The sequence below is a fragment of the Coregonus lavaretus genome (genome assembly GCF_964263955.1).
Source record: "Coregonus lavaretus genome assembly, chromosome: 31".
Lineage (NCBI taxonomy): Eukaryota > Metazoa > Chordata > Actinopteri > Salmoniformes > Salmonidae > Coregonus > Coregonus lavaretus.
Window position 1 is genome coordinate 36663501 of NC_140018.1, and position 14429 is coordinate 36677929.

The 14429-nt window shown below is 39.6% G+C and overlaps 1 protein-coding gene across 1 annotated transcript in view; it reads right to left on the reverse strand.

The window, feature by feature from the left end:
• Positions 1 to 14429, reverse strand: part of LOC311107188 (uncharacterized protein) — a gene marked incomplete at both ends in the record, with an annotated part of 94963 nt that overhangs the window by 63408 nt on the left and 17126 nt on the right. The window contains 2 exons of the mRNA XM_084149677.1: positions 8308 to 8412; positions 8534 to 8676. Of these exons, the coding sequence (XP_084005803.1) occupies positions 8308 to 8412; positions 8534 to 8676 (248 nt within the window). The remainder of the gene's footprint in view (positions 1 to 8307; positions 8413 to 8533; positions 8677 to 14429) is intronic.

The window sequence follows — 14429 nt, forward strand, 5'->3', positions numbered from 1 at the left end:
TGTGCATATATAAATATTCATAATTTGCACGCAGATCGGTATAACTGGTAGGATAAAATGTAAGCTTCCCCAAACATGAAACTCATGAACTGCCTATGATCTTTATTATTACACCCATTTAAAAAATGCATGCAAGCGTGTGCACACATAGGAGGTCCTGTGAAAAAACGGGCCCGCCTATGGAAATCAAATGCCCATCCAACTAATTTGTTATGGCGCAAACTATCAAATGCTCTTCACTCTAAGCACTTTGACAAACATTGTTGGACTATGTAAAGGTATGTGATTTAATCATATTAATGGATGCTAAGGGAAGCCAGGCTTCCCCCAAAAATGGACCAAGAAAAATATATACTATAATTTATCTTTTGTCTCTGTGTTTCATAATTTTCCTTAAATTTGCAAGAGGCTGAATGTATCTCACTGGAGAAAGCATCCGAGCGAGTGAAACAGCGCCCCTCTGTCTCTGTATGTGTAGGCTATCTATCTGATGCTGTCTGGTCAAAAAGAGTATGACATTGTTGCCACCCATATTTTTGAATGCAAGGGAAGCCAGCGAGCATTTGGCCTCCCTTGATAAAAAAAAGTATAAAATAATAGCCAATCAGAGTTGAGCTAAACTGTGTGAGCTAAACTGTGAATGGTCCTGGTGCACCAAAAAAAAAGTGTCAAGGGAAGCCAGTTTGGATTTGGCTTCACTCCAATCACGTCACATCGAGAGCCAAAACGTCATTGACAGAAAAAAACTTGAATTGTTGTGTTGTTGTCCTCCGATGGCTAGCTAGCTAAAATTGGCCCTTTCCTAAATTAGCCATGGATGGAGATAGTGATTTAGACTTGTGGTTTTACTTAATTCTCTGTACTAGCCAATGATGTAAGTTCAATATGTAGATGTAGTAGGCTAATGTTAACTGGCTGGTCTGGTACATTGTTGCCCATGAAAGGAAGTTAGGCTAGCGAGCAAGCGTTTTAGCCAGGTAGCCTAGGTCAAAAAATAAATAAAAGCATGTACTGTATGACAGAGTCATAGACCGGTTTGTCAACATGAAAGAGAGGAGGATGGCATTGGCATTTTTTAAGTCAACATGTTTTTCTACTTCCACACACGCACACACAGAAATTAGAACACAGCCAGATCATATTTAGCTTAAGTTGATTGGACTAAATTGTTTTTGCCATCTTTTAGTTGTCACTGTATTAGACTAAGCATAGGTGATTTGATTATGATGAAATGGTGCTGGAATAATGGAGGCAGCTCCTGTTTTCATTGTGACTTGCGGTAACTCTCTGTGGTTCTAAATCAGTAGTTGTTTAGTAGTCCGAAAATGTCGGAAACATTAACTTGCTTGACCATGCTGTAGGTCATGTAACTGTTTGTTACATGCAATATGCTTTGTTGACTTCACCAGAAAGAGTTTGCTTTCCGGTTTTGTGATGAAAAAAAGGTGTGGTTGAGTTTATTCTGCCACTGTGTCTTCTTGTCTCGGCCTTAGGCCTATATATCAAGGTCGCAAGGCATATAAACTAACAGGTTAAAGAGCAAACAATGCAATTATCACAACACATTGGCTTCCCCAGTGATTTTACCCACCCACTTCTACTGAAGCTAAGACAGTTGTGGTGTAGTGTAGGCGGTTATAGCCCTTACAAAAAAAGATAGCAGTTTTGAAACTGCAGTAAAAGTGCAGTAACTGCCGTTGACTGTGGTATTTTGGACGCAGTGATTGCAGAATAACTGCAGTGTTCTGCAGTTGAAATGCAGTTATACTGCACTGTAACTGCAGTTACACTGCAAAATTACTGCAGTAAAAAATGTGTTATTTTGGAGGAAGTATTTGCAGAATACTGCAGCTATACTGCATTCTAACTATTGTTATACTATTGCACTCTGACTGCAATCTTTTTTCGTAAGGGAGGCCTAGCGCAATTTCTTTGCAAGCTGTTTTTAGTCCTATATAGACCATTTTCCATCTAGTCCATATAGTGACATGCTTTTCTAAATTTGTTTTTAAGATTATTTCCCATGTTCAATTAAGTCTCGATAAATTGCAGCCTCTCCTATAGCTGACAACTTCAATGTTCACTTGTCGGTGACAAACACAATGCATTTTTACATGTTTGCCATGGGTTATTGGGTGGCGTGCCCTGTCTTACCTTTTGTCCGTGATTGACCGATACATTGTTCCATTTCTTGAACATGTCTTGGTATTGGAACCATCCTTTGTTTTAGATACAACAAAGGACCGGGTGAATTGAATATTTTATTTGAAAATTTCTTCATGCGAATCTGTCACTCATCTCAAATTGCACTATGCTTTACCATCGCAACCTCCCTCCACACCACTGTGCCATCGGTTCCAAGACAAGCGCGCACACTGGTACATAAGAGTAGACTATTTAACATTATTTTGTATTGTATTATTATATCTTTTAAGTTAATTGTAAAACTTTTGTGTATTTCTTTAACCATTTATGAATCAAGAAGGATATCACAATAAAGTCTGTTTCTAACGTGTGTGGGCTATAGTCTACTGAGATCACATGCGTCATCTTGTGGTGGCGAACTGTTACAACGGTCCTCCATTTAAGAGACAGTAGTCCCGTTTTTCAAATGAACATGGGTTCAGAAAATGTATTCTTGAGACAATTTACATTCAGAATCGGTTCGAAATCGTATTATGTTCATAAATTATTTCAAACTTGTTTGTCACTTTCCAGTAACCTACTGAAAAGGTTAAGCATATGTTTCATGAAAAAGTGAATTGAACCATGTTTTTATGTTTGTTTATTTGTATAACCTTGTCATTTATCTAATAGTTTTTGTTACCAATTTACATTTTTAAATCAAGAAGTTACCATTTAAAAAACTGCCATTTTGCTAAAGTCTTTTATGGAGTTTTTTTAAACTTTGAATATATACTGAGTGTACAAAACATTTCCACATTTCCATGACATAGACTGACCAGGTGAATCCAGGTGAAAGCTATGATCCCTTATTGATGTCACTTGTCAAATCCACTTCAATCAGTGTAGATGAAGGGGAGGAGACAAGTTAAAGAAGGATTTTTAAGCCTTGAGACAAATGAGACATGGGCAAGAACTGCAACGCTGCTAGCTTTTTCACACTCAACAGTTTCCTGTGTGTATCAAGAATAGTCCACCACCCAAAGAACATCCAGCCAACTTGACACAACTGTGGGAAGCATTGGAGTCAACATGTGGAATGCTTTCGACACCTTGTAGAGTCCATGCCCGGACGAATTGAGGCTGTTCTGAGGGCAAACAGGGGTGCAGCTCAAGATCAGGGAGTTGTTCCTAATGTTTAATACACTCAATGTATATGAATACATATGTTTATATGTTCAATTGCCTCTATTGTTTTGCATTATATTTGTAATACCTATATTGATTGTATTAAATTCCGTTTAGATAAACTGTCTGTTGATCTACATATTGGAATGATTTTACATGATATAACATAATTAACTTAATTGTACACACTAACTTTTATTCCCCAATTTTTTCCAAAACTAAGGTGTACCGTGGTAAATACCTTTTTGTAAAAATAATGAATTATTACTGTGGACAAACGATGGACAAATATTGAGACTGCCATATGGTTTCACATCCATGTGTTTCTCCCAAAAAACACAATGGTTTCAAATGGGCACCTCAGGCCATGTGTTCTACTAGGCCTACATATTTTTATTTATGCCAATCATTAATTAGCATACTCACAGAGAAGTATTGTCTCATATTAGCATTTTAAAATACAAAATAATACTTGGTCTACTGAAAGTCTGAGGTTTGGACTACACAAATATAGGCTAAGATTGCTGAAAATATTAATTTCAGTGTTGTTTATGACACTACTTGACACCCAGTGTTATAACAAATTATGACACGGTCATAACATGTCATAATATGTCATAACAGCTGACATAACTTGTCATAACCTGTCATAATATGGTCATGATCCATATATTTACACCTGTTGTGACATATATTATGTTATTCTATGGCTAGTTATGACACCTGCATAAGAGTGTCAAAACCTACATTTTTCAAATAATTTTTTTCCTTGCCAAGAAGTTTCCTTTTGTTTGATAGTTTGTTTCTTAAATCCTTTGTTGTTGTTGTAATTCATTATTTACAGTCAAGTTAATTTTCATCATATTTTAAATAACCTTCATGAAGCATAATGGCCATCCTGTGTCACTTTACTTGGACTAAGAAAATACACTTTATGACACTGTCACAAAGCATTATGACCATCCTGTGACACTTTAGTTGAACTAAGAAAATAAACTTTATGACACTGTCAAGAAACATTAGACCATCATATTCATATAAGCCAGATAGGCCTATCACGTACATGCCCTTATATCAGTCATTAGTCAAAAAGAGGGTGTCTTGTCCTGTTCCTGAAATCTGCTCCTGCATTCATCCCAGTCATCAGCAACAGAGCATTGGGGTAGGTGCATGTCTGACATCAATGTTTGCGCAATTACAATGGTAATTTAATATGCTAAATAGGAGTGATAGGCTAAATTACTCTGAACAGAAAATCTAATCTGAATAGAAAAAAGTGTACACTAAGTGTACGAAACATTAGGAACACCTTCCTAATATTGAGTTGTCCCCCTTTTGCCCTCAGAACAGCCTCAGTTTGTCGGGGCATGGATTCTACAAGGTGTCGAAAGCGTTCCACAGGGATGCTGACTCCAATGCTTCCCACAGTTGTGTCAAGTTGGCTGGATGTCCTTTGGGTAGTGGACCACTCTTGATACACACGGTTTCCCATAACACTATAAAAACCTCATATCACACGGGAACCTGTTGAGCGTGAAAAACCCAGCAGCGTTGCAGTTCTTGACACAAACCGGTGTGCCTGGCACTTACTACCATACCCCGTTCAAAGGCACTTAAATATTTTGTCTTGCCCATTCACCCTCTGAATGGCACACATACACAATCCATGTATCAACTGTCTCAAGGCTTCAATATCCTTCTTTAACCTGTCTCCTCCCCTTCATCTACACTGATTAAAGTGGATTTAACAAGTGACATCAATAAGGGATAATAGCTTTCACCTGGATTCACCTGGTCTGTCTATGTCATGGAAAGAGTAGGTTTTTTCTCTCCCATATCACCAATAGAATATTGGAAATGTAGTAACAGTATGAAAATGTATGCACTCACTAACTGTATGTCGCTCTGGATAAGAGCGTCTGCTAAATGACTAAAATGTAAATGTAGAATATCATCATCATATGGTAATAATTGCTTATATTTGCCATAACGTTTTCATCCTGCCTTTTTGTAACTCTGTGTTGTAGGCTATGCATGGATATACTGTAGGTTGTTATACCTGTCATGAAATGTTATGTCACGTTCGTTCATCGACGGGTCAGACCAAGGCGCAGCGTGATATGCGTACATGTTTATTTGAACAGAATAAACAACCGACAAAACAATAAACAAACGAAACGTGAAGTCCAAGGTAGAACACAAAACATACCTACACGGAACAAGATCCCACAACTCACTAGTGCCAATAGGCTACCTAAGTATGGTCCCCAATCAGAGACAACGAGCGACTGCTGCCTCTGATTGGGAACCACACCGGCCAACATAGATCTAGACGATCTAGATCTAAACCTAGAAAATACAACATAGAACATAACCACACAGAAAATACACACCCTGACTCAACAAATACGAGTCCCCAGAGTCAGGGCGTGACATGTTAATTGTGTTTGAAAATTGTGAAGCTGAAAGCCAATTTCACATTATGGGGATAAAACACGTGAGGTATACAAGGCTATAAGTTTAAAAAAGGGATCACATTCTAAACCTTTTTAACATTACAATTTTATCCATCACAAAAACATTACAACACGTCCTTACATTTATTCAAATCATGGTTAAAAACCCCTAAAAATAAAATATATTGATAAAACACTTGAGGTATACAAGGCTATAAAAGCCATTGCTTAAAGAAAACATATTTGGTGTACGCCAAAAGGCATGTGGTCAGAATTGAAGGAATCATGGATGGCGCTAAATACAGGGAAATTCTTGAGGGAAACCTTTTTCACTCTTCCAGAGATTTGAGACTGGGACGGAGGTTCACCTTCCAGCAGGACAATGACCCTAAGCATACTGCTAAAGCAACACTCGAGTGGTTTAAGGGGAAACATTTAAATGTATTGGAATGGCCTAGTCAAAGCCCAGACCTCAATCCAATTGAGAATCTGTGGTATGACTTAAAGATTGCTGTACACCAGCGGAACCCATCCAACTTGAAGGAGCTAGAGCAGTTTTGCCTTGAAGAATGGGCAAAAATCCCAGTGGCTAGATGTGCCAAGCTTATAGAGACATTCCCCAAGAGACTTGCAGCTGTAATTGCTGCAAAAGGTGGCTCTACAAAGTATTGACTTTGGGGGTGTGAATAGTTATGCACGCTCAAGTGTTCTGTTTTTTTGTCTTATTTCTTGTTTGTTTCACAATAAAAAATATTTCGCATCTTCTAAGTGGTAGGCATGTTGTGTAAATCAAATGATACAAACCCCCCAAAAATCAATTTTAATTCCAGGTTGTAAAGCAACAAAATAGGAAAAATGCCAAAGGGGGTGAATACTTTCCCAAGCCACTGTACTTAAATGCATATTCATGACAGAGAAAATATATGGGTGTAAAATACAGAACGGTGAGTGAAACATTATATCCCATCTCTTTGGTAAGTACAACAATTTCATGACCATCCAGGGTTGTGATGTTGGTGGTGTTTTGACTAAGACGATATTGATATAGATGCAGCATAGGTGACCATCATAATGTTTTGCACATTTTACATTTGAAAAGGAGTAAACGCCAACCAACATTTCAGTCAACAGGGGTGTAATCATTAGTCCAAACAGTTGCATTTGCAATGAAAACTAAAGTTTCTATTGAACAAATTCATGTATGTTCCTCCCCGTTTTGTTCTGTTTGCTTCCGTTTAAGAAACATTTTGCAACAGAATCGGCGTAATGAATACGCCCTCAGATCTTCTTCAGGGTTTAATGAATGAAGGGTCTATTGACCAAAATGTTGATTGGAATTTCTTCATTTTCAAACACAAAATGTTAAAAACGTAGATGTACAGATAATACTGGAAGAGCATTAAACTAATTGAAACTAGAAAGTTTTGAAGCCAAATATATCAGAACTAATCTTTGTCAGACAGAAGTCATAATAGATTGCTCCCTATCGGCCATTTTCCAAAATGGCTTCCTTCTTCTCTCCTCATCTCCTTCATCTGCACTGATGTGAAAACACAGACTAGGTAAAATCATTACGGTAGAGTTCTACTAGACATTTGCTTCCACCTGTCCAGTTTTTTCATGTCAGATTCAGTGTACATGAGATTAAGAGATGAAGACACTTTAGACTATGGAAATGAAGCCCATATCTCATGTACAGACAGACACTTTCAATTCGTAGTGGAGGCTGCCCCCTTGTGAATGATCAGGAACAGTGAAATGTTTAACCCCAAATACAAGAGAGGCTGTATGTATCAAGGGTCTCAGAGTAGGAGTGCTGATAATAAATAAATAAATAATATGCCATTTAGCAGACGCCTGATCTAGGATCAGGTCCCCCTGTCCATGTAATATTATTCATTGTGATCTAAAAGGCTAAACAGATCCTAAATCAGCACTGATACTCTGAGAATCTTGATACATATGGCCCAGACTAATAACCCTGGGTAGTGTTCATTATGTACCAAACATAAGAAAGCATACTGAAACAGGGAAGGAATGTGAACTTCTCCAATAAGAAACTCTTGTTTTCCTTTGCAAAATATTTGGCTACGGTCGACCCTAATGAATATGACCCTGGTTTTACCTGGGTCTGCCTTCGGTTTATTTTGGTATTCCCCAGTTATCATAGCCTTCTTTGGGACCTCAAACATATGCAAATAACAAATCCACACTGTTTTACAATGATTACTAAATATTCCAATACTATTTATAATATCATAAGATTGTAGACTCATGTATCATAGGCCTCTTGGGTGAGGGTGGTGCTGTACTGTTTGTAAAAACTACCATTAGGTGAGCTGTGTTGTGTTTGTCACAATCATTTTATAGTTCATACTGTAATGAATGACCAGTAGACAGTTTGATAGTTGCAAATTAATTACTTTTTATTGAAATGATATATCTAAATATACATATCATCATCTATGTCATCATCTACTTTATATTTATCAATATTATGTGCAGTACTAAAAGTCCTCAACTTCTATCCTCAAGAGACCTCTTGGTGAGAGCGTGCAGTACTGAGTAGCTCCCAGGCCTTCCTCTTCCCCTTCTGGGCCGACCCAGTTCCTGAGCTCTGCCAGCTCGATCCTCTCATAGTGGGCTGGAGTCACCAGAGGAGACGGAGGAGGACTCCCTGGTAAACAGTAGCAAGTATTTTCCTGAGTGGACTATCCTGGCTAAATAATTATAATTAAATTAATTAGGAGGGGACAAGGACTCACCCTGTGTCTCAGCTGCATCCAGAGCCATTGCTGCAGGTGGTGGAGGCCTATTAGCAGGTGGCGAGATGTTCTCCACGTGAGCCGCTGGGATGGAATAGCGGCGGGATGGTGTGGCCGTGGCAAGCCTGTGCACCTGGAGAAACCTGTGATGGTAGAGATGGTTGAAGTGGTCCAGAGTCCCAGTAAGGCAGCGGTGCAGGAGAGGACCTCAGGTTGGACACCAGCATCTGGATCACCCTCTGCTCTCCATGCAGACCAGCTGGAGTAACAAGAGAGGAAAAAGAGGAAAGGAGAAGAAAAATAAGAAAAGTGGAGGGAAAAATCAGATCAAGACCTAAAGCAAACAGAAGTGGAGCAAACTCTTGAAAGAATCTATGATATTGTTTGCTCGCCCTTATTCTCAAGAATACCTGCTCGATCTCTGTCAGACTCAGAGCAGACCTCGAGGTTCAAGAGATATCTCTCTTGATACCCTACACCCTACACTATAGTGCACTACCTTTGACCAAAGCACGTACTGTAACACTGCACATGATAGAATACTATTATGTATTAGCAAGTTGACAAATGTGTTGAATTATTTGAGCAAAGTAACTACTATAAAGTGCCACATGATAACAGTCAGTAAGACATAATGTCTCATAAATGGTAAAAACCATGCAGCGTAGATAGGGCCGCAAAACTGTTTTGTATTTTCCAACATGTTGATAGTATAAGCAACTTCCCTGCCTGGCAGTAGACACACCTGATTTTCTTCTTTCCAGTTTTTTTCCCACAGACGAGCAACTTAAAGTCAAACCCTTCTCAATTGTGATCTGCATGCATCTAATCATAAGTATTATTGTATATATAACATATATACAGTGGGGAGAACAAGTATTTGATACACTGCCGATTTTGCAGGTTTTCCTACTTACAAAGCATGTAGAGGTCTGTAATTTGTATCATAGGTACACTTCAACTGTGAGAGACGGAATCTAAAACAAAAATCCAAAAAATTACATTGTATGATTTTTAAGTAATTAATTTGCATTTTATTGCATGACATAAGTATTTGATACATCAGAAAAGCAGAACTTAATATTTGGTACAGAAACCTTTGTTTGCAATTACAGAGATCATACGTTTCCTGTAGGTCTTGACCAGGTTTGCACACACTGCAGCAGGGATTTTGGCCCACTCCTCCATACAGACCTTCTCCAGATCCTTCAGGTTTCGGGGCTGTCGCTGGGCAATACGGACTTTCAGCTCCCTCCAAAGATGTTCTATTGGGTTCAGGTCTGGAGACTGGCTAGGCCACTCCACGACCTTGAGATGCTTCTTACGGAGCCACTCCTTAGTTGCCCTGGCTGTGTGTTTCGGGTCGTTGTCATGCTGGAAGACCCAGCCACGACCCATCTTCAATGCTCTTACTGAGGGCAGGAGGTTGTTGGCCAAGATCTCGCAATACATGGCCCCATCCATCCTCCCCTCAATACGGTGCAGTCGTCCTGTCCCCTTTGCAGAAAAGCATCCCCAAAGAATGATGTTTCCACCTCCATGCTTTATGGTTGGGATGGTGTTCTTGGGGTTGTACTCATCCTTCTTCTTCCTCCAAACACGGCGAGTGGAGTTTAGACCAAAAAGCTCTATTTTTGTCTCATCAGACCACATGACCTTCTCCCATTCCTCCTCTGGATCATCCAGATGGTCATTGGCAAATTTCAGACGGGCCTGGACATTAGCTGGCTTGAGCAGGGGGACCTTGCGTGCGCTGCAGGATTTTAATCCATGACGGCGTAGTGTGTTACTAATGGTTTTCTTTGAGACTGTGGTCCCAGCTCTCTTCAGGTCATTGACCAGGTCCTGCCGTGTAGTTCTGGGCTGATCCCTCACCTTCCTCATGATCATTGATGCCCCACGAGGTGAGATCTTGCATGGAGCCCCAGACCGAGGGTGATTGACCATCATCTTGAACTTCTTCCATTTTCTAATAATTGCGCCAACAGTTGTTGCCTTCTCACCAAGCTGCTTACCTATTGTCCTGTAGCCCATCCCAGCCTTGTGCAGGTCTACAATTTTATCCCTGATGTCCTTACACAGCTCTCTGGTCTTGGCCATTGTGGAGAGGTTGGAGTCTGTTTGATTGAGTGTGTGGACAGGTGTCTTTTATACAGGTAATGAGTTCAAACAGGTGCCGTTAATACAGGTAATGAGTGGAGAACAGGAGGGCTTCATAAAGAAAAACTAACAGGTCTGTGAGATGCGGAATTCTTACTGGTTGGTAGGTGATCAAATACTTATGTCATGCAATAAAATGCAAATTAATTACTTAAAAATCATACAATGTGATTTTCTGGATTTTTGTTTTAGATTCCGTTTCTCACAGTTGAAGTGTACCTATGATAAAAATTACAGACCTCTACATGCTTTGTAAGTAGGAAAACCTGCAAAATCGGCAGTGTATCAAATACTTGTTCTCCCCACTGTATATATATACACAGTAACAGTCAAAAGTTTGGACACACCTACTCATTCAAGTGTTTTACTATTTTCTACATTGTAGAATAACAGTGAAGACATGAAACATGAAACTATTTGGTAAAAGTCCATATTATGGCAAGAACAGCTCAAATAAGCAAAGAGAAATGACAATCCATCATTACTTTAAGACATGAAGGTCAGTCAATCCGGAAAATTTCAAGAGCTTTGAAAGTTTCTTCAAGTTCAGTCGCAAAAACCATCAAGCGCTATGATGAAACTGGCTCTCATGAGGACCGCCACAGGAAAGGAAGACCCAGAGCTACCTCTGCTGCAGAGGATAAATTCATTAGAGTTATCAGCCTCAGAAATCGGCAATTAACTGCACCTCAGATTGCAACCCAAATAAATTCTACAGAGTTCAAGTAACAGACATCTCAACATCAACTCTTCAGAGGAGACTACGTGAATCAGGCCTTCATGGTCGAATTGCTGCAAAGAAACCACTACTAAAGGACACCAATTAGAAGAAGAGACTTGCTTGGGCCAAGAAACACGAGCAATGGACATTAGACCGGTGGAAATCTGTCCTTTGGTCTGATGAGTCCAAATTTGAGATTTCTGGTTCCAACCACCGTGTCTTTGTGAGATGTAGAGTAGGTGACCGGATGATCTCCGCATGTGTGGTTCCCACTGTGAAGCATGGAGGAGGAGGTGTGATGGTGTAGGGGTGCTTTGCTGGTGACACTGTCTGTGATTTATTTAGAATTCAAGGCACACTTAACCAGCATGGCTACCACAGCATTCTGCAGCGATACGCCATCCCATCTGGTCTGCGCTTAGTGGAACTATAATTTGTTTTTCAACAGTACAATGACCCAAAAAACACCTCCAGGCTGTGTTAGGGCTATTTGACAAAGAGGGAGATTGATGGAGTACTGCATCAGATGACCTGGCCTCCACAATCAACCAACCTCACGATGGTTTGGGATGAGTTGGACCGCAGAGTGAAGGAAAAGCAGCCAACAAGTGCTCAGCATATGTGGGAACTCCTTCAAGACTGTTGGAAAAGCCTTCCTCATTGAGCTGGTTGAGAGAATGCCAAGAGTGTGCAAAGCTGTCATCAAGGCAAAGGGTGGCTACTTTGAAGAATCTAAAATCTAAAATATATTTTGATTTGTTTAACACTGTTTTGGTTACTACATGATTCCATGTGTGTTATTTCATAGTTTTGATGTCTTCACAATTATTCTACAATGTAGAAAATAGTAAAAATAAAGAAAACCCTGGAATGAGTAGGTGTGTCCAAACTTTTGACTGGTACTGTATATATATATATATATATATATAAATAACCAAAGTTTGTGGACACCCCTTCAAATTAGTGGATTCGGCTATTTCAGCCACACCCGTTGCTGACAGATGTATACAATCGAGCACAAAGCCATGCAATCTCCATAGACAAACATTGGCAGTAGAATGGCCTTAGTGAAGAGCTCAGTGACTTTCAACATGGCACCGTCATAGGATGCCACCTTTCCAACAAGTCAGTTCGTCACATTTCTGCCCTGCTAGACCTGCCCTAGTCAACTGTGTGTGCTGTTATTGTGAAGTGGACACGTCTAGGAGCAACAATGGCTCAGCCGCAAAGTGGTAGGCCACACAAGCTCACAGAACAGGACCAGCGAGTGCTGAAGCGCGTAGCGCGTAAAAATCGTCTGTCCTCAGTTGCAACACTCACTACCGAGTTCCAAACTGCCTCTGGAAGCAACGTCAGCACAATAACTGTTCGTCTGGAGCTTCAGGAAATGGGTTTCCATGGCCGAGCAGCCACACTCAAGCCTAAGATTACCATGCACAATGCCAGGCGTCAGCTGGAGTGGTTTAAAGCTTGCCGCCATTGGACACTGGAGCAGTGGGAATGTGTTCTCTGGAGTGATGAATCACACTTCACCATCTGGCAGTCCGACATCACTAATGCTCCATTTAAGAGCAGAGCTGGGCAAAAGGTTTTAATATAACGATACGGAAATACTTAATCCACACAATTCTTTGAAGATACTGACTTAATGACAAAAATTATCCTACTCACACTTTTAAGTCAATTATGGCACGACAATAGATGTGTCTGACTACTATCGAGGCCACATAGGCCGTTGTCACCCAGAGAAGTTCGTTTTCTTTTAAAGGGCGACTGCACTTCCTGATTTGGTTTATTAAGAAATGCTAGCAGCCATGAGTAAATTCAAATATGTGTTGGTTTTGGGGTGTGGTTTGATGTTGTTGTCTCTTGTGTGTGTTCGCAGGTGGGAAGAGTTAGCCAAATTATTTAGCCAATAAGCTTCAGTCAGCTGGTGTGCAACCGTGGCAAAATTGGTTTGACTTTGGATAGCCTTTCTCCGGGGCTAGTTAGGGACTGTCAATAAATTACACAATGTAAATGAGACTATATTTTCATGTTGCACACCTTTTAGTTTTCTCATTAAATGCTTTCAATATTTGAATTTCTACAATTTATAGTTGGTTTGAGGTTTTTAAGTCATTGAAATTTGGAGCTAGTGTAATTTACCAATTGTCCCTAACTAGCAACATAGGGATATCCGAAGTCAACCCAAATGTACCATGGGCATTACGAATGGGTCTCTTGCAGCTGCACAAATTGATGATTACTTGTGTGCTGCCACCTGTGAGCATGTGGGCAGGATTGAAACAAACCCAACCTTGATTTACGTTGTGATGCAGTCACGACCACAAGTCTCACCAAACTCTGTTTTGGGCGAGACTGACATTATTACCAACATTTTCCTATTTACACGTTGTGGTCAATTTTGACAGTAGAATGAATGTTTCTGACTTATATCGATGCCACAAAATGAGAAGTTGGTTTTTAGGGGCAGTTGCTCTTTAAGGTCAACCCTGTAATGTGAACGGAACTCTCGTTTTAATATGGTAAAACTATTCCTTTTTAAATATATTTCTTTTCAAAGGAAACATTAAACATCTAATAGTCAAATCGTAGTGTAAAAGCAGGTGAGCTGCTCTTTTTGGTAATTTTCTGGTGTTTTGTGGTGGAAAACTGAGTGTGTCGAGCATAACATGTCAACCCTGTTACCCATAGATAGTTCCTGGGTTCAAATACATATGTATAAAGAGTATCTGGTATAGAAAAAGTACTTTTATTTGAGTATTTGAATGGTTATTTGTAAAAGCAAATAGTCGACCAAATTGTATTTAACAGGATTTTCAAATACCTGGGTAAACGCATGAGAGTGTATTTGAGTCAGTGTATTTTAATTTTTCAAATCCTTTCCAAGTGTATTTCCAAATACATTAACATGTTCAACTACTCATGTCTTTTCAAATAAAAAGATATCTGAATACTTACTTCAAATGTTTCTGAAAGTAATTGAGATATTTGAAATAGTATTTTGAAATC